At 44.9% G+C, this 21,803-nt stretch overlaps 1 protein-coding gene across 2 annotated transcripts in view; it reads right to left on the bottom strand.

The window, feature by feature from the left end:
- The window catches only part of HEPH (hephaestin), a 37,298-nt gene extending 19,101 nt beyond the window's left edge, over window positions 1–18,197 (bottom strand). For both annotated transcript variants that reach the window (XM_081963971.1, XM_081963972.1), the window contains exons 1-10: window positions 17,988–18,197; window positions 14,194–14,438; window positions 12,944–13,156; window positions 11,329–11,508; window positions 10,164–10,418; window positions 7,773–7,941; window positions 6,672–6,811; window positions 3,424–3,555; window positions 1,359–1,570; window positions 310–463 (exon numbers count right to left, since the gene is read on the bottom strand). In XM_081963971.1, the coding sequence (XP_081820097.1) occupies window positions 310–463; window positions 1,359–1,570; window positions 3,424–3,555; window positions 6,672–6,811; window positions 7,773–7,941; window positions 10,164–10,418; window positions 11,329–11,508; window positions 12,944–13,156; window positions 14,194–14,438; window positions 17,988–18,160 (1,873 nt within the window). In that variant the 5' untranslated portion in view covers window positions 18,161–18,197. The remainder of the gene's footprint in view (window positions 1–309; window positions 464–1,358; window positions 1,571–3,423; window positions 3,556–6,671; window positions 6,812–7,772; window positions 7,942–10,163; window positions 10,419–11,328; window positions 11,509–12,943; window positions 13,157–14,193; window positions 14,439–17,987) is intronic.
- Between the last annotated feature and the right edge of the window lie 3,606 nt (window positions 18,198–21,803).

The following is a 21,803-nucleotide window of genomic DNA, read 5'->3' as shown; positions in this document are numbered from 1 at the left end:
TTCTTCTATTCTATTCTTTCCTCTATTCTATTCTACTTTCCTCTGTTCGATTCTATTCTATTCTGTTCGATTCTATTCTATTCTGTTCGATTCTATTCTTCTTTCCTCTATTCTATTCTATTCTATTCTATTCTATTCTATTCCATTCCACTCCATTCCATAGCATTCCACTCCATTCCTATTCCTATTCCTATTCTTATCTATCCCTGAGCTCTGGTAAGAAATTGAGCTGCCATAAGATCTCCAACATACTATCCTGCATTGCCTGATCCTTTGCTTTCATCCCCCAATTTGGGCACATTAACATACCATGCATTCTATTGGACTCTGTGAAGATGTGATCCTCAACCAGTTCTTCTTTCCCCAGTCTGTATTTCAGATCCTTCCGATTTGTATTCAGATACCAGCTTAGGTTTTCATTAAACACACCAAACAAAAGGTAAAACTCTTTATCAATGCCTTTCTAGGAAACAACACAGAGGATATCAGGTTTTGATAACCGAGGAGAACATCTACTTTGCTATTTCAACCACCTCAGAGGACAGAGGGAATTTCTTTGGTAGCCTAGAGTTGTGAAGTGGGTGAGAGATAGCAAAACATGTGGGAATAAAATGTGAGGAACTATTAAAACAACAGGACAATTTCTATTAACTTCTATGGCGACAACAGAAAGGTAGTAAAATAGTTAGATTTGTTTACACCATGCTTCTTTATCTACTTTATCTAATAATATTTGTAGAGGACTCGTACAAGTTGGGATTCAACACATCTGGCAAACAGATGCAGCCAAAGCAAAACACACACACACAAATTGTGGCGTAAAAGATAACGGTTCCCCTCGCACATACGTGCTAGTCGTTCCTGACTCTAGGGGGCAGCGCTCATCTTCATTTCAAAGCCAAAGAGACAGCACTGTCCGAAGACGTCTCCGTGGTCATGTGGCCGGCATGACTCAACGTCAAAGGCGCACAGAAGGCTGTTACCTTCCCACCAAAGGTGGCCCCTATTTTTCTACTTGCGTTTTTAGATGCTGTCGAACTGCTAGGTTGGCAGAAGCTGGGACAAGTAACGGGAGCTCACCCCGTTACGCGGCGCTAAGGATTCGACTCGCTAACCTTTCTGATCGACAAGCTCAGCGTCTTAGCCACTGAGCCACCGCGTCCCACTTTGTGGCTTACAGCATGTATTAGAACAGTAGCTGCAATCTTCTGCCCCCAAAGCAAATATGGCTCTAAGGCCTCCCCACCCCTTGGAATACATGCCAGTGCTGACCTGGGCTTCCAGCACCCAAAGTCTTCCCCTCACAGGTGGCACGGTTTCTCCACGTGGGATAGGCATGAGCAAAGAAGAGAAAGTACCTGCTGGTTTCTCTCATTGAGCGTGCCAGGCCTACAGATGAGTAAGGGCCCCACTAAGCCAGAGTTGGTGTCTTTTGTGGGATCCACTGCAGAAGAATACATCCAGGTCAGGCAGGGAGGGTCAGAGGCTGTAGGGCCAACATGTGGTGGTAGCACCCAGAGATATGTGAAGTTGGCAAATGGCTTGACGGATGCTCCGTTTTTTAACAGGTCTTTAAAATGAAGGAGAACAAAACCACAGCTATTTGTACATTTTCATTCATTGGTCCATCAAATCATCTCATAGAATGCACTATGGGAACAGATGTTCCTGGCTCGTTTCAATCTACGGGCATATCACCCCGTACAAAATGGCCAACGCGGAGGATGGGGGTGGCACCCAAATATGTCTGCCAAAATAATAATCACTAATCATTGCAATATCCATTTACTGGAAGACAAGGGTTAGGTTAGCTTAATATCTCAGGGGTTGCCACAAAGAAGAGGGAGTCAAACTATTCTCCAAGGCACCTGAGGGTAGAACAAGAAGCAATGGGTGGAAACTAATCAAGGAGAGAAGCAACTTAGAACTGAGGAGAAATTTCCTAACAGTGAGAACAATTAATCAGTGGAACAGCTTGCCTCCAGAAGTTGTGAATGCTCCAACACTGGAAGTCTTTAAGAAGATGTTGGATAGCCATTTGTCTGAAACGGTGTAGGGTTTTCTGCCTAGGCAGGGGGTTGGACTAGAAGACCTCCAAGGTCCCTTCCAACTCTACTATTGTATTGTATTGTATTAATTTCTATTTCATCCTTTCTTGGGGGCAGCGAAGGGAGAGACATTTTCCAAGGAAGTGTTGGGTTGCAACCATCAGTCACTGTCGTTTTCAGAAGTCCTCAGAGGGGCTAATGGAATGAAGCAGATTAAGAATGTTTTTTGTTTTTTTTTGCTAAAGCATTTCTGCTTTAAAAAGCTTTTTAAAGCAGGGAGTTGCAGACGCCTTCCTTCCGCAACTTGGCTTCCTTCACCTCCCATATAATCCACAGTTGACATGGAGGACACCAGGTTGGAGTAGACCCTTATGAAGTGTCCAGTGTTCCACATGAAGGGCTTCCTATCAAACTGCTTCTGTAGAACTGGGAAACAGCTTCTGTTTCTCAGCCCAAGAACATAATTAGCCCGACCTGTTCTCTGACTGAAAGGATCATGCCTGTTACATACTGTTTCCCCAAAAACAAGACAGGGTCTTATTCCCCCTGTCACTACGTTAATTTGTTTCTCAACGTGAGCTTATATTCTGAGTTATACAGCAGACTGAACAGTTTCTTATCTGACAATGATTTACTGCGCATGACATAATACGTCACACATTCCTTTACTTTTTTTCTGTTCTTCCGTTCGCCTGCCGAAGGAGGTGGGCAACATAGCTCTTGCCAAAATGTAAGATCGTTAGATAGTAAGATTTGTATTTCATTTCTTTCATATTGAAAGTTGTTTATTAGAAAATGTTCTCGGGTTTTATTTTCTGCTTATCTGGAAATATGCTGCTTGGAAAGCCGACGATTCACACCTCGTTAATTAAAGGGGGGAAACTCCCTCCTTCACACACACACACACACCCTGAAATAAGCACTTGGCCTTATTTTTGGGGAGGTCTTATTATTTTTGAGGTGCAGGAAGCGGCGGGCATGTGTTGCGCTGTTGCAGCAGCAAGGCGTGTCGCTGGGCCTACCGTTATTTTTGCGGTGGCCATTAGCAGGAGAGAAGGGGCGCGGTGACAAGGATTGCGGGAGCGGCCATTGGATAAGGGCATGTGGGGTGCGTAGGGCATGTTCTCCCCCCCCTTTCCCTTCCGGTCTTGCCTCCTCATCTCATGTTGTTTCCATGGCAAGCAACCAGAGGAAATGGTGGGGACTGGTTGCACACGAGTTTAAATATTTTCGGAGAGGGCTTATTTTAGCGCATGCGCTCAAAAGCCCGATTGGGCTTATTATCCGGGGAGGTCTTATTTTCGGGGAGACAAGGCATGTGTTTCATTCTGGGACAGATTTAAAAAATGAGCACAAAGAGGTTAGAAGAACGAACCGTCCTGGTGTGGGGCTTCTTCCCACGGCTTCCCGTAAAGCCCACCGTGGGGCTGGATGCTGAAGGGCCACGAGGCTTTGTTGGCAAACATCACCTGAATGGTGTCACCGACTTCGGCTTTGATCACTGGACCTGCAAGGGGAAAAGAGACAAGGGGCTACAACCACAACAGATTTATTGCGCATGCCACAGTTCTTATCTGACAAGTTTTACTGCGCAGGTCACACATTCTTTCTTAACTTTCTCTTCTGATCTTTTGTTCGCCTGCCAAGGGAGGTAAGGCACAGAGTTTTGCCAAGATGTGATTAATTCAGTTAGCAAGTTTGTATTTTTATTTTCTTTTATATTAATTTTTTTTTTATTATTAGATCATGCCTCGGGTTTATTTTCGCTTATTTCAAAAGTATGCTACAAGGAAATTCCACAATCCACACTTCGATAATTCAGGGCGGAATTCACACCCTAACAAGAACCAGCTTCAGAGGGCCTAGGTCAAGGGTCGGCAACCTTAAACACTCAAAGAGCCGCAAAGGTCCTAACCGGAAGCCCCCCGTTCAATTCTGGAGCTGGCCGGATGTCGGGTTCCCCCACCATAGAGTCTCTTCCTAGCGCAGCATCCTTTTTCCTCTGCCAACCGGAAGTCCGGTTCTCCCACCATAGAGTCTCCTCCTAGCGCAGCATCCTTTTTTCTCTGCCAACCGGAAGTCCGGTTCCCCCACCATAGAGTCTCTTCTAGCGCAGCATCCTTTTTCCTCTGCCAACTGGAAGTCCGGTTCCCCCACCATAGAGTCTCCTCCTAGCGAGGCATCCTTTTTCCTCTACCTGTCCTAACCGAAAGCCCTATCAATTGTGGAGCCGATCAGTGACAGGGAGCCGCAGCAGAGGGATGAAAGAGCCACATGCGGCCCCAGAGCCATGGGTTGCAGATCCCTGACCTAGATAAACCTGGGTAGCAAAGAAAAACATTTTGACCCTAGAGTGCCCAGTTAGGGCCCCCAGAGCCACCCCAAAGCTTTCGGTGGGGGCCCCAGAACATGCCAGCATTGCTCTCAAATTGTTCTGTTTAATGGGATAAAAAGGAGGAAATAGAAAGGATTAGACATTGACAAGAGGCATCATAATTTATTTTAATGCAAGCGTGTCCAACCAGCAGCCCAGAAGATGCATGTGACCCTGGACAGCTAGCAATGTGGCCAGACAAGATTATTAAAAATATTGGAAAAAAAAGAAATGTGTTATTTGTATACACTAGGAGAATTCCTCTTCATTCAACATGGCCCAAAGCAAGGCAAAAGTTTGGACAATCATGAACTGCCAGTTAATAATTCCAAAGTCCATCTTCATTGCTACATTATCTTTTGAAGCATCAGCAAAAGTAGTTGGTTCCTCATTCCTATTCTGCTCTCATTCCTTTCCGTTTTAAAATATCAGAATAGGGCTATTTCACTATCCAGAATAAGGTGGCTCAGTGGCTAAGACGCTGAGCTTGTCGATCAGAAAGCTCGGCAGTTTGATGGTTTGAATCCCTAGCGCCACGTAACGGAGTGAGCTCCCGTTACTTGTCCCAGCTTCTCCCCACTTAGCAGTTCGAAAGCAGGTAAAAAAATGCAAGTAGAAAAAATAGGGACCACCTTTGGTGGGAAGGTAACAGCGTTCCGTGTGCCTTCAACATTTAGTCATGCCAGCCATATGACCACGGAGACAGCTTCGGACAGCGCTGGCTCTTTGGCTTTGAAACAGAGATGAGTACTGCTCCCTAGAGCCAGGAACGACTAGCACATATGTGCAAGGGGAACTTTTACCTTTATCTTACTATCCAGAATAAAAAGCGAAAAGAATAAAAGGAAATAATCTCACACAGCAATAGGCTGCTTTCTGAAGGGCTTCTGACTAATGTTTGAATTGTACAGTTTCCCTGTTTGCTGACTGAATTTTATTGGAAGCAGAGACTGAAGCTGGTGGCCTTCCTGCATTTATAATCCTGCCATATTTTCTGTCTTTCCTCTTTCCATAAAGAAACCCATTAACCACAAAAAATAACCATTGCCCAATATTTGTAATTAGTGGGGAAAGCAAATGTGTGAGTTTTGATTTGCGTGAGTTTCGTATTATTCCAAACTATTTCTAAATAAATGTGCATAAAGTTCTGTGCATTTGCTAATATAGTTATTGAATATGTCCAACAAGTTCCTCACACGAGGTCCATAACATAAATACATGTTTCCCCCAAAATAAGAGAGGGTCTTATTTTCTTTTGACCCTCGAAACTTGGCCTTATTTTCGGGGAGCTCTTATTCTTTTTGAGGTGCAGGAGGGGCCGGGGAGCGTGGCCACCTCATGGCTACTGCTATGTTGCAATATTTTCAGGGGGGGGGGGTATTTTAGCACATGCGCTCCAAAGCCCGATTGGGCTTATTATCTGGGGAGGTCTTATTTTCAGGGAAACAAGGTCTAATGTGAACTATAGTTGCGCATAATTGTGAGCTATATTGCTATCTGAGAAAATAGTTCCACCTATCTATATAGAAACTTTGTTTTCCTGAAACTGGAGCTGAATAAATCCTTACCATTCTTTAGCTAGAAGTGCTTTACCTGGAAACATTTTTATTTAAATACAGCTTTTAGAATTTTTGTTCTTCACTGAAGGTTTCCAGGCTGTCTATCATGCATTTCTTTATTAAATTTGTATGCCGCCCATCTCACTGTCACACAAATTTGCCCTGCTTACAGTATCATAAAAGCAATATACACCATTAAAATACTGTGCAAGCATTAAAACATCAAGCCTTACGCTTGAAACATTGACACTCAAAGTAAATTAAATAAAGGATCAATGTACACGTGGGATTCTTGTTGTAAAATATGTTATTATAAAAAATGTCAGATTCCTAAATTGCTTTTAACTGGATTACATATTGCTTGGAGAAGTTGAAGGGATGGAGCAATGGAGAGATATGGGCAGTGTTTCTCAATTTGGGAACTTTAAGATGGACTTCGACTCCCAGAATCCCCTAGGCAGCATGCTGAGATTCTGAGAGTTGAAATCCACATAGTTTAAAGCAGGGGTGTCCAAACTTGGGAACTTTGGGAGCTGGCTGGGGAATTCTGGGAGTTGAAGTCCACAAGTCTTAAAGTTCCCAAGTTTGGACACCCCTGGTTTAAAGTGACCAAGGTTGGGAATCACTAATATGAGTGATCAATTAAGAAGAACTCCCTACTCAATTAGAGATGTAATCCTGCCCCATTACCAAGTATCCCGAGATGCTTTTCCTCCTCCGTCTGCTCTTTCTCCACACGAAAAGTCCCATCCGTATATTCAACATATTTGGCTTTCCAGTATGTCCCTCCAAGTTGACTGGCATTTTCCTTAAAGAACAGCTGTGAGAAACTGAACACAAACAAGATCACAATGACTTCCTGCTAGACCAGGAAGTCTCAAGCGGATCCTTGAATCCTGGAGAAAGAGCCAAAAAGGGAACCTCGGTGGTGACATTTTCCTGCAGGTGCTCAGTTTTTAGTTGAACTGGGCTTTGGCATAAATGGCCTAGCTTCGCACAGTGACCCCCACTCTGTCAAGGATGTGGGAGTACTCATCTCTAATGATGTAAGTGCCAGAGCCCACATTGCCAAAAAGGCATGTTGTGTAGCTTCTTCCCTGGTAACACTGTACTACTAACTAGAGCATACAAAACATTTGCTAGACCAATTCTCGAATACAGCTTGTCTGTCTGGAACCCGCACTGCATATTGGACATTAATACGATCGAGCGAGTCCAGAGAAATTTCAGAGAAGAGTCCTCCACTCCTCTGCTCACAACAGAATCCCTTATGCCACCAGACTTGAAATTTTGGGCTTAGACAACTTAAAACTATGCTGCCTTCAGTCTGACCTAAGTGTAGTACATAAAAGTATCTGCTACAATATCCTACCTGTCAATGACTACTTTAGCTTCAACTGCAACAATACATGAGCACACAATAGATACAAACTCAAGGTAAAGAACTTCAAACTCAATTGCAGAAAATACAACTTCAGCAACAGAGTGGTCAATGCCCTGGAATGCTCTACCTGACTCTGTGGTTTCTTCCCCAAACCCCCAAAACTTTAACCTTAGACTGTCTCCTGTCCACCTCACCCCATTCCTAAGAGGTCTGTAAGGGGCGTGCATAAGCGCACCAATGTGCCTACCATCCCTGTCCTACTGTCCCCATTTATTCGTATCCATTTCATGCATTCGTAATCTTCTATATATCTATTATCTTACACGTTTGGCAAAACAAATAAATAAAATAAATAAAAATGTAGGTTTGGGAAACCACATTTGAAACCTTGGACCAAAGAGACTTACCTGTCTGGCTCACGCAGGCTTTTCCCTGTAGCTGGGTCTAGTCCAGAAGGCCCGTAATTCCACCGCACTTCTTTGGCTGCTATGTAGTATTGCCGTAGTTTCCCGCTGAGGGCAGGTCCTGAATCCTGATAGGAGCAATGCTTGACTTCATAGAGAGCCTCCATTCCCGCTGGGGAAGCCAAGAAGAGACCATGAGAGACTGAGCCTCAATTCCCATTTTTTGTCAATTAGTGGAGAATTGGAGGGGGGGGGGAGAGAGCAGTTCAGAGGATGCAGAAAAAGAATTTGTATAAGTTGGGTTAGCTGATTGGCGATGTGGCTCACTCGATCCGCCATGTTTTTTAAAAAAAATAGTGATCATGCTCCTTTTATGCTGTTATTTGTACTGAACGATACCCAAACTCAGCTGGACCATGCCTAAATGGAATGAATTAAATTGAGCGGTCCAGCTTTCCAGATACAAGGGATCTGAACTCTATCTGCACATTAGAGAGCCATAAGAACAGAGCAACGTTGGAACTTAAATGTTCAACTCAGAAATCTAATCCTGATTTGATAATCAGAAAGTCATTAAGGGATCTATTTGATTCTCCAGTAGTCCTCTCCACTTCTGCTCATAGCTGGGTTGTGTTGTCTGCATTAAAGACTGCAAGGTTCCTCCAGAAAGTATCGGAATGGAGATAACAGTTATGACCCCTTTTCCATTTCTGATAGACGCCACACCAATGTTGCCAAAATTATTACGGTGCTGCAGAGACCATTTACTTTTTCAGCATGTACTGGAGATTCAAATTCATGGGGAGCTTTTGTTGAAGGATGTGCTCCTGAACAGCAGTAGAGTGCCAAAAGAATAATGAGTAACTAAAATAGCAGAATATACATTTAAACGGAGTAAAAGGCTTATAGTATGGTTGTGTTGGCTACAGAGAATGAGCTTAGCCCAGCTATCAACAAATGCTGATAATCAGCCATTGCATTTAATGTAAAAGTCAGACTTATTAGAAATAGTTGAGGATTAAAAAGCCTAAACCGTATCTCGAAGAGGGATGGAGAGAGAAAATTCTGTCTCTTAAATACAGAGACTCAAGTAATTCTCAACTTACAACTCCACCCCCCACGCGACCCCCCCACGCATGAGTCTCCCACATGTAGCCCATCCCCCACGCATGCACAGCAGAGACCCGAAAATCAGCTGGCCAGGTGGAGCTGAGCTGGGACGATGGCTCGCATGCTCATATTTTGAAGATGTCCTCAAAATACGATAAAAAACTTGAGATGGCAGCTGTGAAGATGGTCTGATAGAAGCCACCCGTGAAAAGAACAGCTTCTTGCATTGCAGTGTCACAGCTGCCATCTTGCGCTTATCTCACAGGCAACTTTGAGAACAGCTGTTTCCAGGATAAACAAACTTCTTTCAGAGCAAGGTCCCGGAAGAAGAATGTGTTATGGGTTTATTTCAGCTCTTCCCTCTCTTCTCAAGGACTTCTATTCCATCCTCATGCCAAATGGAGAATACCTTGGTTCTTCTTTGTGGTGGGTGACTATCAAGGGCTGGGGTGCTCACCAGTGGTGAAATTTTTTTTACTACCGGTTCTGTGGGTGTAGTTTGGTAGGGCATGGCTTGGTGGGTGTGGCAGGGGAAGGATGCTGCAAAATCCCCATTCCCTCCTCACTCCAGGGGAAGGATGCTGCAAAATCCCCATTCCCTCCCCACTCCAGGGAAAGGATACTGTAAAATCCCCATTCCCTCCCCACTCCAGGGAAAGGATACTGTAAAATCCCCATTCCCTCCCCACTCCAGGGGAAGGATACTGCAAAATCCCCATTCCCTCCCCACTCCAGGGGAAGGATACTGCAAAATCCCCATTCCCTCCCCACTCCAGGGAAAGAATACTGTAAAATCCCCATTCCCTCCCCACTCCAGGGAAAGGATACTGTAAAATCCCCATTCCCTCCCCACTCCAGGGAAAGGATACTGTAAAATCCCCATTCCCTCCCCACTCCTGGCTCAACTTTGATCTAACCATATCGCTCCTGACGGGTTTTTACTGGGTATTTTAATTATATTTAATTATCTAGGGGTTTTTAAATACTGTATTTTAATTGTTTTATTTATCAGCTAACCTCCTCCTTGTGTATGTCTCGATATATGTCTCTGCTATATGTTTGTTTCGTCCACATATTTATTTCATATGTTCCATTGTACGCCGCCCCGAGTCCTTCGGGAGAGGGTGCGGCTAAGAAATAAATATTTATTATTTATTATTATTACTCCAGGGAAAGGATACTGCAAAATCCCCATTCCCTCCCCACTCTGTGGCCAGCCAGAGATAGTATTTGCCGCTTCTCTGAACTACTCAAAATTTCCGCTACCGGTTCACCAGGACTCACCTTGCAAGTGGTCAGTGACCTCACAGGTCAACAGCCATTTCCCAACATTGTGAGGGACCATTTCAGCTGCCACAAAGGTTGCTGGGAAAAGGGAAGCCACGTCGGACCGGTGTCCTCGACTGATCAGCGTCTGTCCGTGGAAGAAGGCAGTGTGGACATCAATCTCACTGCCCATCCCAAAGAGATGCCACGAGACCCGATCTCCGGCACACATCGTGACCTCAGGGAGGTTCCCAAAGATGAAACCATTAATGGCTGCAGAAAGAAAGAGAAAAGTAGCAGTGGGGGAGGGGGTTCCCAGGGTTCACCCCTGGATAAGGGGCACTCCAGGACAGGAGCACCATGGGTCCTTTCTTAAAAGAAAAAAAGAAAAAAAAGAATTATAATTGCATTTTCCTAAAAAAAAGAACCCCACACAATGCGTTGTTCCCGTCTCTAGGGGGCGGTGCTCATCTCCATTTCAAAGTTGAAAAGCTACTCCCTCTTCTTTGTGGGAGCCCCTCAAATATCGGAACACTGCTATCATGTCTCCCCTAGTCCTTCTTTTCATCAGATTCGACATACCCAGTTCCAGCAACCGTTCTTCATATGTTTTAGCCTCCAATCCTCTTTGTTGCTCTTCTCTGCACTCTTTCTAGAGTCTCCACATCTTTTTTACATCGTGGCGACCAGAACTGAATGCAGTATTCCAAGTGTGGCCTTACCAAGGCATTATAAAGTGGCATTAACCCTTCACATGATCTTGATTCTATCCCTCTGTTGATGCAGCCTAGAACTGTGTTGGCTTTTTTGGCAGCTGCTGCACACGGCTGGCTCATATTTAAATGGTGTCCACTAGGACTCCAAGATCCCTCTCACAGTTACTACTACTGAGCAAGGTACCACCTATACTGTATCTGTGCATTTTGTTTTTCTTGCCTAAATGTAGAACCTTACTCTTTTCACCATTGAATTTCATTTTATTAGATAGCACCCAATGTTCAACATAAATTGAAACATCCATATACGCTAGACAAGACGTTTTCCCAGGAACAGAAATTCCCCTGTGTTGAATAAAGTCTGGAAAGTAATGTCTGGATTCTGGTCTGCTTCTTTGGGGACCTTCTTATTTGTAGGCAAAACACCAGCCTCAGTCGAAGAAGGAGGCAAAGAGGAGGGTGCTCACCATGCATCCTGTTGCTTTCTCTGAACTCTTCATCTTCCTTGTCGACCAAGTCTGGCTCGGTGCAATAGGAAGCAATGTTTTCATCCAGGTGCCAACTTTCATTCTCATCCACCACACTGAACATCAGGAAGAAATGAAGATCTACATCATGGCGTCTTGAAGGTAGCACTTTCAGAGTTCCTGAAGCAGGAAAAAAACACGAGTGAATGAAGGATACCAAGAGGGCCAGGTCTGGGTGGGGAACTTATGAGGTTTTCGCCCTTCAACTTCTCTTTCAGGATCAAAGGTGGTATTCAGCAGATTCTCAACAGTTCTGGAGAATCGGTAGTGGAAATTTTGAGTAGTTTGCAGAACTGGTAAATACCACCTCTGGCTGGCCCCGCCCCCATCTATTCTCTGCCTCCCAAGTCCCAGCTGATCGGGAGGGAATGGGGATTTTGCAGTAACCTTCCCCTGGAGTGGGGTGGCAATGGAAATTTTACAGTATTCTTCCCCTGTCATGCCCACCAAGCCACACCCACCAAGCCATGCCAAGCCCACCAAGCCGTGGTCACAGAACCGGTAGTGGAAATTTTGAGTACTTTGGAGACCTGGTAAATACCACCTCTGGCTGGCCCCGCCCCCATCTATTCTGCCTCCCAAGTCCCAGCTGATCGGGAGGGAATGGGGATTTTGCAGTAACCTTCTCCTGGAGTGGGGAGGGAATGGAGATTTTGTAGCATCCTTCCCTGCCATGCCCACCAAGCCACACCACTCTGCCTAGTTCTACCTCTGGTGTGCCCGCAGCAAGTTGTGCCTATGGCGAATTGGCCGTGTTGATCTGTCCTACGATGACTTGGCAGTGGTGACTTTGTGGTAGCAACCTGTCTGCACCGCGTTGTCCCATTCCACCCAAAATTACATTTAACAGTGTTAAAATAAGAACAATTCCCCATTAGGTCTCAAGAAAAAAGCAGGCAATGTTGTCTACAAAGTACAAAATAAGCCTATGTCAGGCCTGTAGTTCTGTTCCTTTTAGGATCTTTGGCCTGCCACACTTTTTATTAATTTCTTATGCTGTTTCATTAGTGTAGTAGTTGGGAGGGGGGAAAAGAAAGGAGTAGGATTGTGGAATGTATTGTTATGGTTCTTCTTAGAAGCTCAAGGTCGTCTTTTGTCTCTGTACCTCGACACCTGACCGGAAGCAGAGGGGTGTACATGCCAGCGTGGAAGATGAAGATTGGACCATGTGATGAATTATGGGGTGTGGGGATAGATAATGAATTTTCAACTGGGTGAACCCACAGGATGTACATTAGAGTTGAAATTTCACAGCATAATGACAACATGTCTGTCTTATTAAATTGGAGTTTTAAGGATAACTTTGCCTTGGATAATGATATTTGGAACGCTGACAGCCTATTTATTTTACATCATCACTCTGCCCATTGGAGTCTTGGTTTTTTAAGTGTAATTTCCAGCCAAAATCAGGTGGGGCACTCTGAAATAAGAATTTGCTTAAATTAAGTCTGAAGTCTGGATCATTCCAGAAAGCTTTATAGCTTGTTGTAGCTCTGTAAGGTCATTTCAAAAAGGAGGAACAAAACCAACACCATTTTTTTCAGAGTGAATTTACCTTGTTTACATATCAGCAAAGGGCCAATTAAGCCACTGGCAATATCCTTTGGTGCGTTGACATGGGAATGATAGATCCATGTTAAACAGGCGGGATCATCCTCAGTTGGGCCATGGGCCTCAGGAACCGTCCAGGTGTAAGTGTGGTTCCCTCCTGGTGGGACAGCATCATCGCCCTTCTGCTCTCCAGAGGACCTATCAGGATACAGGGCTCCTAGAAGAAAGGACCAATGGCACCACCCAGTCAAAGGTAGATTTCCCAAAAAATCTAACTGTCAATTCCTCATTCTCTTGATGTATATTAATTTATATTATTAACTGTAGGATACTCTGCACAAGGCCCAAGCACAGTAAACTTGTCATTAGCCTTTTTTTGAGTTTACCCTTTGCCATCATAACATCCTTTAGAGCGTTGAGTCTTTATTGATTAGCCCCTGGGCCATATCAAAGTGCAAAGTTCCAGAAACAAAGTATTACTAAAATTTGATAAATGCCATTTAAAGTGAAATTTGACAAAATGCAATTTAAAATGGAATTGGAATAAAAGACAATTTAAGATGGAATTGAAATAAAATGCAGCGTAAAATGAAATTGGAACGGAATACAATAATTTAAGATATAGACAGAATAGGATAAAATTATATTTCGGTGTCACCCCTGCAATCTACCCCAATCAGTCCCATGTATTCAGATCTCAGCCGAACCATTTTGTTTTAAGGACTGTGCTGCGTTAAATGTTATTTTCCGGTTTTGGCCGCACATAAAGTAAGTTGTTTTGATATGGGGATCCTAATGGGTCCTTCGTTTGGTATATGGACCAAGGTACCTGTCTCTCTCCCCTTTATACAAGCAACAATCCAATAGGATGTGAGCCAAGTCTTCTACCTCTGCCGCTCCGCAAATGCAGAGACTCTCATTGTAGGGCATAGAATGGAGTCTGTTGTGCCACACAACATTCCCAACCGACAGTGATGGTGATTGGACTTTCTGGAACTCGGGGTCCCCGAGATACACGTACAAAAGGCTGATCTGGAGCTTTCAGCTGTTCTGTTTTGAATGGGGTTGCCTCATCTGGTGTCTTCGGGCAAACTTTCCCCCAGATTTCCAGAGGTCCTTGCTAGATCTTGCCAAGTGCTGTCCCTTCCGCAGGGCCACTTGAGATCTCTAAAGGGTGGCTTGAGTTTTTCACTTGATCTGTCACTTGCAAGATTTCTCTCCTATGAACATCTGAAAGCTTGCAAGGTTATTTACCTTCTGAATCCTTTGTGTAGAAGACACCGTGGGGGTGAATGGTGAATGGGTGGCTGGCAAAATTTTTCAGGTGCACAGTAATGGTGTCTCCCACTTCGCCTCGTATGACGGGCCCAAGGAATCCCAGCCAGGCGGGCTTGGCTATCTCAACCGTGTATGTAGAATCAGAGTATTGCTTATAGACGGATTTCCTGTAAATCCCACCTATTCTGTCCTCGGCAGGTTGGAGGAAACGGGAAGCTACGCTAGAAAAGAAAAATCAAAAGTCGAGACAACATTGGTAGCAATTTCCACCTAAACTCACTCTAGTGCAGTGATAGCTAACCTTTGCGTAACCACACCCACAATGCAATGCGCCCATCCCTCCGCGCATGCACGTGTGACCCCCCCCCCAAAAGCATGCACGTGCGACCCCCTCCCCCCACGTGGCTTACTCGGCCTCCTGCACATGGCGGGGGATTGTTTTCGCCCTTTCAGGCTCCGGAGGTGTTCCTCAAGCTTCCAGGTGGGCAAAAACGGCCTCCCCCAGGTTACGGAGGTCCTTCGAGACTGGAAACAGGCCCTTTTCTGGACTTCCGGAACTTCCATGAGGCGCGTCTTTCGCCCTTCCCAGGCTCTCGATGCTTTCCTCGAGCCTCTGGGAGGGAGAAAATGGCCTCTCACTGGTTCCGGAGGTCCTCCGGAGGCCGGAAAAATGCCCATTTTCGGATTTCTAGAACGTCCGGGAGGCCCATTTTTCTGCTATTCCCCAATAGCATATTGGACACCTCCCGACCTGAGGAGCTCATCTTCCACATCGTATCTTTTTGCCTTTTGGTACTGCCCATGGGAAACTGGACACAGGGCCAACTTTGGGCTATTTTAAGAAGCTCCACTGAACCTAGCAGGACTTGCCCCTAGATAAAAATGTGTTGGCTCAGTCATTGGGATGATCAAAAAGGCCATCTCAACCAAGCATCCAAGAGCAATACAGATCATAAGCAGGGGTGAAATCCAGCAGTTTCTGACAGATTCTGGAGAACCAAGAGCGGACGTTTTGAGTAGTTTGGAGAACCGGCAAATACCAGCTCTGGCTGGCTCCAGAGTGGGGAGGGAATGGGGATTTTGCAGTATCCTTCCCCTGCCATGCCCACCGAGCCACGCTCACAGAACCGGTAGTAAAAAAAAATGAATTTCACCACTGATCATAAGTAATAAAAACACAGGGATCGTGAGAAGCCTCCAGCATTGGCTTGTTAGTTGTAGGAGCAGGGGCTTATCAGGCACTTAGTAAGGTATACCATGTTTCCCTGAAAATAAGACAGGGTCTTATTTTCTTTTGACAACCCCCCCCCCCCTAAATAAGCGCTTGGCCTTATTTTCGGGGAGGTCTTATTATTATTATTTTCCAAAACCGTTTTTATTTATTTTTAATTTTCAAAACAAACATAAAAAGCCTCCTTCTTTACATACTGTAGAAAGTGTATCAGTTGGTTACAAAAGGTTTTTGTGCATCTCTTCTACCGTCATCAAGTATAATTCATCTTAACTTTGGTATCTTCGCTCAAATGTTTATACATATTACCATCATCATACCTCCACTTTGATTTGACTATAATTGTTTAAACGTCCTTCATCATAAAAGGGAGGCCTTATTATTTTTGAGGTGCAGGAGGCGGCAAGCGTGGTCATCTAATGGCTGCTGCTGTGTTGTAATATTTTCGGGGAGGGCTTATTTTAGCGCATGCACTCAAAAGCCCGATTGGGCTTATTATCCAGGGAGGTCTTATTTTCAGGGAAAGAAGGTATCATATGGCTAGTGGCTTGATTTGACTGTCAACCTCGCAAGTTGTTCCAGCTCAGAATTAGAAAACACTTTTCAAACCAAGACCCACCAAAATCTTTGGTGCTACCCCAACGACATTCTGTAGGGCAGGCGGGCTGGGGTAAGACAGGATCGTAACAAAAACTAACCATGACTTGCACATGATCAATTTGTTTAAAATAAGAGAATTCAATACGATTTGAATGTTTGCTCTCTGTTTACATAATCGTTATTCTCTGGTGTAACATGAAAATGTACAGTTCACCGGCAGCATAGATGACAGAGGTCTCTTCCCTGATTACTCATTTCCGGCTCCAACGGTTGGAAAGTTGGAAACAGGTGGAAAGATTGTTTTGCTGCAGCTCAGAACTGTACAACCTCAACTATCCTTAGGCATTTTATCAACATCCCCGGTTGGAGGTCTAAGTCCAAGTTGGTAAGGGGGAGCGGGTGGACTTTGTGTTTCTATCTGCAGCTGAAGCAGGAACCTCCCAACAACCAGTACGATTTCAAACCATAGCTACTGTTGAGCATTTGGGGCTAAATAGTTTGAATATATAAAAAGGGACGCGGTGGCTCAATGGCTAAGATGCTGAGCTTGTTGATCAGAAGGTCGTCAGTTCGGTGGTTCGAATCCCTAGCGCCGCATAACGGGGTGAGCTCCCGTTACTTGTCCCAGCTTCTGCCAACCTAGCAGTTCTAAAGCACGTAAAAATGCAAGTAGAAAAATAGAGACCATCTTTGATGGGAAGGGAACAGTGTTACGTGCGCCTTCGGTGTTTTGTCATGCCGGCCACATGACCACGGAGACATCTTTGGACAGCGCTGGCTCTTCGGCTTTGAAAGGGAGATGAGAATTGCCCCCTAGAGTTGGGAATGACTAGCACATATGTGTGAGGGGAACCTTTACCGTTACCTTTTTAGTTTGAATATAAGTCCAGCCCCAGAGAATTTTAAAGGTTAATATTGAGTTGAGACCACATGTTTTTGGAGGGGATTGATGGATAAATAGTTGGATTAGAAATCCCATAAAATTTCAAGCGGTTTCAATTGTATTAATTTCCCTAGGAAGATGGTGGAATCTGACCTCTGAAAAGATGATGGATTACCTTGTAGCTAGTTTCAGGGATGGGAAACTCTGTGAAACTATAAGGAGAATTTTTGGAAATTTCTCTCTGATAATCAAGAAACATTTTGTACATTTAAAATACTACAGCGTGGAAATTCACCACCATCAAAACTATTCACTAAGGATGCATTACCAATACAGTAATAGTAATAGTATTAATAATGGAAGACTATTATTAGTCTTCTCATCATTCCTATCACCCATCTCCTCCCACTTACGACTGCAGGACTGTAACTTTGTTGTTGATATCCTTATGATTTATGTTGATATTGATTGTTTCCTGATTGCTTATTTGTACCCTATGACTATCATTAAGTGTTGTACCTTAGGATTCTGGACGAATGTATCTTGTCTTTTTATGTACACTGAGAGCATCTGCACCAAAGACAAATTCCTTGTGTGTCCAATCACACTTGGCCAATAAAGAATTCTATTCTATTCTAATTCTATTTTCCTATTCCATTCTATTCTACTCTATTCTATTTTCTTTTCTTTTTTCTTTTCTATTCTATTATTCTATTCTATTATTTTATTCCATTCCATTTTCTATTCTATTCTATTCTGTTTTCTTTTCTTTTTTCTTTTCTATTCTATTATTTTATTCTATTCTATTTTCTATTCCATTCCATTCCATTTTCCATTCCATTCCATTTTCCACTCCAATTCTATTCTATTCTATATCCTATCCTATCCTATCCTATCCTATCCTATTATTCTATTCTAGTCCCATTTTTTAGATAATAGTTGTGATACATGTAGCACATTTCAGCGCAAATCCTCCAGTTTTGTCTATACAATTTGGAGGTGATTGGAGGTGCCCAGGTTGTGCTGGCTTGTAGGGATGGAGAAACTGGGACTCACGCATCATCTGCAATGCTTTGCCCGGTGACCGCATTCTTTCCCAATGGAGCGTAGTTCCACTCCACACTGCGGATCCCCAGATAGTAGACTCTGGTAGCTCCGTCCGCCAGAAGCAGCAGCGAAAGGAAATGGAGACAAAGGACACACAACCGTATTCGCTGACAGCAGCACATCGAAGCGAAGCCCTGAAAGCCCCGTCAGGACTTGGGGTGATCTGAAAAAAGGGATGAAATAGAAACACAGAACAACATAGAATAACAGAGTTGGAAGGGACCGTGGAGGTCTTCTAGTCCAACCCCCTGCTTGAGCAGTGGTGACTAACCTTTTTGGAGCGTGCGTGTGTGCGTGCCGGAGCACCAGAACCCAGAAGTGCAGCTAATGACAGCACTTAATGCGTGTGTGGCCAGCTGTTCTCTTCTGGCTTCTCTTGCATGCATGCGCAAAGACCAGCTGGCCAGCGTGCATGTGCGCGATGAAACCTAGAAGAGAGGGTCTGGTGGGGCGCGCATGCATGCAGGCCAGCTGGTCTTTGCACATGCACACAAGGGAAACCGAAGTGTAGCTGGTGACAGCACATGTGCCCACAGCGAGGGCTCAGCGTGCTACCTCTGGCACGGATGCCATAGGTTCGCCATCACGGCCCTCTACCAGTTCAGACAGATGGTTCTCCAGTCTTTTTTTGAAAGCTTCCAGTGATGAAGCACCACTGAAGCTTCTGAAGGCAACACATTCTCCTGGTTGATTGCTCTCACCGTAGTTCTAGGATGCTTCTCTCCTGTGCTGGCTGTGGAATTCTGGGAGTTGAAGTCCCTGCACCTTAAAGTTGCTGAGGTTGATAAACTCTGCACAACAATATTGACCAAGGTTCTAAAGCATGTCGCAAGTGGGAAAACGCAAATGTGCTTTGGGTCCTGGTTCACTGGGTAGATTCTTTCCTGGAAATATAGTGCCATATAGCCAAGGCTTGTTTGCCAGGTGGGTCTTATTAGAGATTTTCAAAATTCACAGCTAGATTAATATCACTTTCACACCTTTTTCTCCGCAGCTCCCGCAGTTTTTAAAGCATCTGACCCCTGTGGCAATGTGTACTTAGCTGCAGCCCTGCAGAAGGTCCTGGGCAATTCTGCTGACTTAATCAAAACTGGTTCCCTTCATAAAGTTCTCTTATCACGGCTGATTCATTAGCCAGGAAAAATAGGCCAACATACCAGTTTTTCTCTCTCTTCTGCTTTCTTGTATTAACATGCTTAAACGTTAATGCTTAACGTGCTTAAACATCTTGTATTAACATGCTTCAACCTTGCCTTTCCAAGCAAACATTGACTTACAACCACAATTGTCCCTGAAATTTCTGTTGCTAAGCAAGGCATTTGCTAAGTGACTTCTGCCCCATTTTACAACCTTCTTGCCTCAGTTGTTAAGTGAGTCACTGCAGTTGTTAAGTTAGCAACATGGCTGTGAAGTGAGTCTGCCTTCTCCATTCACTTTGCTTGTTGGAAGGTCGCAAAAAGGGGATCGTGTGATACTGCAACCGTCGTAAGAATGAGTCAGTTGCCAAGCGCCTGAATTTTGATCATGGGGATGCTAGAAGTGGTCGTTAAGTGTGAACAACAGTCATAAGTCACTTTTTTCAGTGCCATTGTAACTTTGAACTAAACAAATGGTTGTAAGTTGAGGACTACCTGTTCATTGTTCTGATTTAATGCCGTGTTTCCCCGAAAATAAGACAGGGTCTTATTTATTTATTTATTTATTACCCACGAAATATGGCCTTGGGCTTATTATAGGGGGAGGGCTTATTATTTTCTGGGGCAGGCGAGAAGCGAGGCGCGCCTTTTATCTTTCCAGCTTCGTCGCGTTCCTCGCCATTGTGTCCAGGGAAGCCGCTGGTAAAAAAACCTTGCATTCCATCAATAGATATAGCATTTGAAGGGAATAATAATAAATAAAAAGTAATAATTTAATTGTTAAGCATCTGTAAAAACATATGCTAATAATCACTGGCATTCTTCCTGCGATAAGATCTAAATCCTTTATATGCCACCCCTTTCTCCTCCAGGAATCAGCATGTAACTATGCTCTATCTCAAATACCAGAGCAATCCTCACACCTTTTGTGCTGTTAATAAGGGGACCAAATGGGCAATTAAGCAAAGAGAGAAGGGAAAAGATAACAAAACAAAACATAAACACTGCCAGGAAGGATGTAAATCTAAGTTAGGATAAACGCCTGAGTTTTACAACGTAGTTAGATTACATGACTAGAGTAATTTAGAATAATTAGGATACCAATTTGAGGGAGCCTGGATGTGTTTTCAAAATGTGAAGTATACCTATGGTTGACACCTGTTGGGGAATCTTACCACAGAACGAGGGTGAACTCTTAATAATGCACATTTAAGCCTGTGCAAAGATAAAAAAGAGGAAATAGGCCCTCTCAGGAGAAAGAAATCTTCCCCAGCATTTTGGGGTGGGGGGAATGCAAACGATTTATTAGCTATTTCCCAGCATTTTTGGGTGGGGGGATTGCAAAGGATTTATTAGATTTTCTAGCTCGGACTCAAAAAACTGGAAACTCGACACAAAACACTTTCTCCTCCGTGCCTCTCTCTTTCTCCCTTCCCTTCCTCCGATTGGCTGGCGGCTAACTGTCTCTTGAGCCCAAAAGGCCGGGGTGAAGAGTATCTCTCCCAAAGGCCCGTGAGGAAGGGACGGAAGGGAAGGACGAATAGCCAGGTGCCTCACAGCGGAGGCGAAGTGATAAGAGGTGGATGACTGGGGGAGAAACCCTAGGGGCGAAATAGGCGGGCGAAGGGCAGGAGGAGAACAGAACCCATTCCACGCTAAGATGCGCGTCTCGCTCCTCCCCCCCTCGCTAAAGGGACGTGGAGGAAGGGAAGAAGCCAGGTGGCTGTTACATTGGGGGTGGGGTGGGAGGTGGCAGGCCAGCAACGCACCGCGCACCCCATTCCCTCTCACGCAAAAAGAACACCTCCCACCAAGCCCCAATGATAACGGCAGGCGTGGCTGCTTCCCTTCCCCGACATCCCTTTAGTGAGGGGCAGCAGTGGGGGGAGAAGCGAGACGCGTGTCCTAGTGCTACGGGAGACTGACAGCTCCGCTGCGTTCCTTGCCCTTTCATCCTCGAAAAAAAACCACCTTGTGAGTTCAACTTGCGAGTTTCTTTTACAAGGGGCTTCACTGGACGAATGGGCGAGGAACGCGGCATGGCTGAACATGTAAGAGACACGCCTCGCTTCTCCCCTACCACCACCTGCCAAAGGGGCGGCGGAGAAGGGAACCAGGCAGGCTGCTTTTACCATTGGGGCGAGGTGGGCGGTGTTGGGCCGCGAGGCGCGCCTCTTACCTTTCCAGGTCCGTCGTGTTCCTCGCTCTTGTGTCCAGGGAAGCCCCTTGTAAAAAAAAACCTCATGAGTTCAACTCGTGAGGTTTTTTTTACAAGGGGCTTCAATGGACAGAAGGGCGAGGAACGCAGCAGAGCTGTCAGTCTGGTAGTGCTAGGACGCGCGCCTTGCTTCTCTCCACCCCACCTGCCCCCCCTCGCTAAAGGGGCGGCGGGGAAGGGAACCAGGCAGGCTGCCTTTACCATTGGAGTGGGGTAGGCGGTGTTTTTTTGCGCGAGAGGGAACAGGCAGGAGGGGGTGATCGCGTTGCTGGCCTGCCGCTCTTTTTGCGCCAGGCACTCTTTTTGCCCTACAAGCTGTACCGATAGGTGGTGCAGTGGTAATGTCGGGGACCAGTTGCGCATGCGCTTAAATAGTTGGGGCAGGCTTATTTTCAGGGGAGGGCTTATTAT

The sequence above is a fragment of the Natrix helvetica genome, assembly GCF_964273705.1.
Source record: "Natrix helvetica genome assembly, chromosome: 11".
Classification (NCBI taxonomy): domain Eukaryota; kingdom Metazoa; phylum Chordata; class Lepidosauria; order Squamata; family Natricidae; genus Natrix; species Natrix helvetica.
Note: the sequence above shows the minus strand (reverse complement) of the source record. Positions and strands in the feature narration are given on the sequence as shown.